At 50.4% G+C, this 3,026-nt stretch overlaps 1 protein-coding gene across 1 annotated transcript; it reads left to right on the top strand.

Annotated features, from left to right (window-relative positions):
• Window positions 1–1,222: 1,222 nt before the first annotated feature.
• On the top strand, window positions 1,223–2,688 carry LOC149366453 (uncharacterized). Its single transcript, XM_089570869.1, has 2 exons — window positions 1,223–1,510; window positions 2,365–2,688. The coding sequence occupies exons 1-2, from the start codon at window positions 1,223–1,225 to the stop codon at window positions 2,686–2,688; spliced, it is 612 nt and encodes a 203-aa protein (XP_089426995.1).
• The last annotated feature ends 338 nt before the right edge of the window (window positions 2,689–3,026 follow it).

The raw sequence follows: 3,026 nt of genomic DNA, 5'->3' as shown, positions 1-3,026 counted from the left end.
GGTAGGAGATAGCTGCCCAGCATGTTCAGCAGCTGCTTTCCTATCTTCTGGGTTGGCAGGTAGAGCTTTGTGTAACCGAGGAGAGCCAGTCCGTTTTGGTGTGTTGGTCGACTTCTCGGACCGCTTCGACTGGACGTCATTATCTTCAATGGCCTGCTCTGACTTTCCCTTCCTGGTTTGCTTGTTCGATCTCGAGGATTTATGCGGCCTGGTAGACTTCACGGTCCTCGAAGGCTTTGTAGACTTCGGGGATGCAATGCTGCTTTCCATGGCTCTTCGACGACTGACCACCTTCTTCTTCTTCCTTATATGAGCTCGCTTGTGGCTCCTCCCTTTGACCACGTGTTTCATCAGTTTTCGTGTACTTTGAAACGAGTGTTGCTTACTTGAGCAATACATTACAGTTTGATGCTGGAGGCACAGAAACCTGCTGGCCACACCAAGTGTTGCCCGTAACTGTTCACATCGTTTCTGGCGGTCCGCGCCATGTCCTCATCGGGAGGTGCTTTTAGTCAACGGCATCGCTATCGCATCCGACAATGCAGTCGAAAACCATGACGTCTGTCGGAACCAACGGTACTTGATAACCTGGTGATCTAGTAAAAAGTAATCTACTAACGTTGGTCGGAACTCTACGGTAATACTCTTTGGTGGTGAATTAAAACTTAATAATATTACTATCATTAGAAAAAAAAGACTCAACAAAAATCTCGCTTCACAGCTTCCTAGGCGAAGAAAACATGTCTAAATATGACAATTGTTACAATGCGTCCGATTAAGCGAAAAAAATTCCACAGAGTATTGCAGTGTAGTCAGGTATCGTGTGCTATAAGAAATCAAATTATTTCGCTTCTTCAAGGTCCACTGCAAATCATCCCGGAACATAATTTTACCTTTGCAATTCACGAAGCAACGCTGAATTGCATATAGAACGTCACAATGACGGCAATTCACGTAAGCCACAAATATGGCTTTTGCGCATTCTTCTTTGCTCTTTTGTAAACAGTGCCAACGTGTAGTGATGCGGAAACTCAATCCCAGGCTACCAACGCACGACCGCCATGGATAGCAACAGCACATAAAAAATCTTGAAGAATCTTCTTCTTTTCATGGCCTGATTTTGAGGGGCGTAATCCTGAGCCGCATAGAGGAATGGCCGCATCGGCATCGGCATCATTAGAAGCGCGTCGGCGGCAGCAGCAGCTCCGGGGGGCCGCAGAGCATGCCCTCTGCTGCGGGCGGCGGGGCCACGCTGGCGCGAAGCCTGCATGGCCTGCACGTCCTGCGTAGTGCCCACTTCCTCAGCCTGCTGGCCGAAGCCGTGGGCGTGGCCTGGTGCGACACCACGGGCCTCTTCGACGCGCTGCTCGAGTCTCTGCAGTCGGCCGCCGCCTTCGGAACGCCGGGCGCGGCCGCAGACGTCAGGGTCGGCATGCTGCTCATGGACTATAGGGCCCAGGCGGCCGCTACGAAGACCCTCGTCGCCGACGTCTTCCTCACGCTCGCCAAGGCAGGTGGCCTCTCATGCATCTTATAAGGCGTTACTTTGTCCGCCCTGGAGTAATGCGGCTTGGGCTGCGTGAGGGCTAAAAACAATATTAGTATTTCTTAAGTGCACGAGTTTGGTGGACATCCTTTAATAATAATGTGTGTTTATGAGTGCGTGTGCTTTGAGTATGCTTCATGTCACCTTTCACCCTTTTTTTTCTCTCTTTTCCTCTCCTTTTCACCCTGTTTTTCTATTCTTTCACCCTCACCTGGAGTAGCATGCTAGGCTAATAACCTGGCAGACCTCTCCTGTATTCATTAAAGTCTCTCTCTCTCTGGGATCAAGGAAGAGCTTTGAATGCATTCACCTTGAGATACCAACAAGACACCAGGGTACCTTACTCAAGACGACATCCATTAGTGAAATCGTGAATGTGCTGAAAAAGACTGTCGTCGCTGGTGGCGATCTTTATTGAGTGTAGAACAGCCTCAAGTAACCCAGTATGGTGATGTTCAAGATGACTCTTTCTGTGAGCAGGCTAGGTAGAATGTGGCTTGGTTTAAAATTGCACTATAGACGCACACTTGTTAGTCGATGATGGTAACCTCGTGTGGGCCAGTCTTCAGTTTCTCGAGGCTAAAAGGAATCAATGGAAGAAAAGAAAGATGTCACTAAGTGTAGTTTTTTTCTTCAAATGGACTCGAAGACGAAATCGAGTTAAGTGTTGAGGGCGATCCTCCTTGGTGGACCGCATTTATAATTAAGGGTTAGAAGGATTCCCCTAACCGCGTTGGAGGCGATGCTGCGACTTAGAAACTGTAGATTACAATTTCTTGAAGACATGTGTCACAGAAGCTGCGCTGCCGAACTCGCAGGCCATCGCCGCGGTGCAGGTGGAGGCGGTGGCGCTGGCGTCGGGCCTCGAGCCTCCACCGGCTGCGACAGGCCTGCAGGTGGCGCTGTACAACCTGTTCGTCAACGGCGCAACGACATCCCTGTGCAGCTGTCTCAAGCTATGCCAGAGGCACTCCGCCTTCCTCGACCTGACGGCACAGGCTGCGCACCCTAGCGCCCATGATGTCCACCGGCGCGCCTCCTTGCGGTGGCGGACGCAGTGCGACCGCCTCTTCGACCGAGTCGTTGACCTGCTCGCCGACTTCGAAGAACGCGTACACGAGGAACTGTTTACGAGTAGATAAGAACAACTTCACCTCCAATATCGTGAGGCCGCTTCTAAAATGACCATTGCGGATGGAGGCGGCGGTCATTCAAACATTCTGAAGTTTACACGTCGGAAGAAGAAGGTTCAGGGGTTGATCCGTTAATGTCAATGTGTTCCTCATTGTTTTCGAAGAGGCAAGAATGCGAGCTCTGCTCCCAAAGCATCTAGTCCCTTGATAATGTGTGTTTTGTGCTATTTTTGAAGAGCACGTCTACGATACCTACTTCCACATGAGGCTCCTCTGGCAACGAAGTAGTGGTTGTTTGTGGGACCTTGGCGGTGATTTCCTTGCTGACAATGCCACCTAGATGGCCG

This window comes from Amblyomma mixtum, chromosome 1 (assembly GCF_055824585.1).
Source record: "Amblyomma mixtum isolate Tamu chromosome 1, ASM5582458v1, whole genome shotgun sequence".
Classification (NCBI taxonomy): domain Eukaryota; kingdom Metazoa; phylum Arthropoda; class Arachnida; order Ixodida; family Ixodidae; genus Amblyomma; species Amblyomma mixtum.
Note: the sequence above shows the minus strand (reverse complement) of the source record. Positions and strands in the feature narration are given on the sequence as shown.

Excerpts from the sequence above, each read along its gene's own strand:
- LOC149366453 (XM_089570869.1), top strand. The coding sequence starts at position 1,223 with ATGCCCTCTGCTGCGGGCGGCGGGGCCACGCTGGCGCGAAGCCTGCAT. Across the intron at positions 1,511-2,364 it reads TCTTCCTCACGCTCGCCAAG|GCCATCGCCGCGGTGCAGGT; the intron begins GCAGGTGGCCTC and ends CCGAACTCGCAG.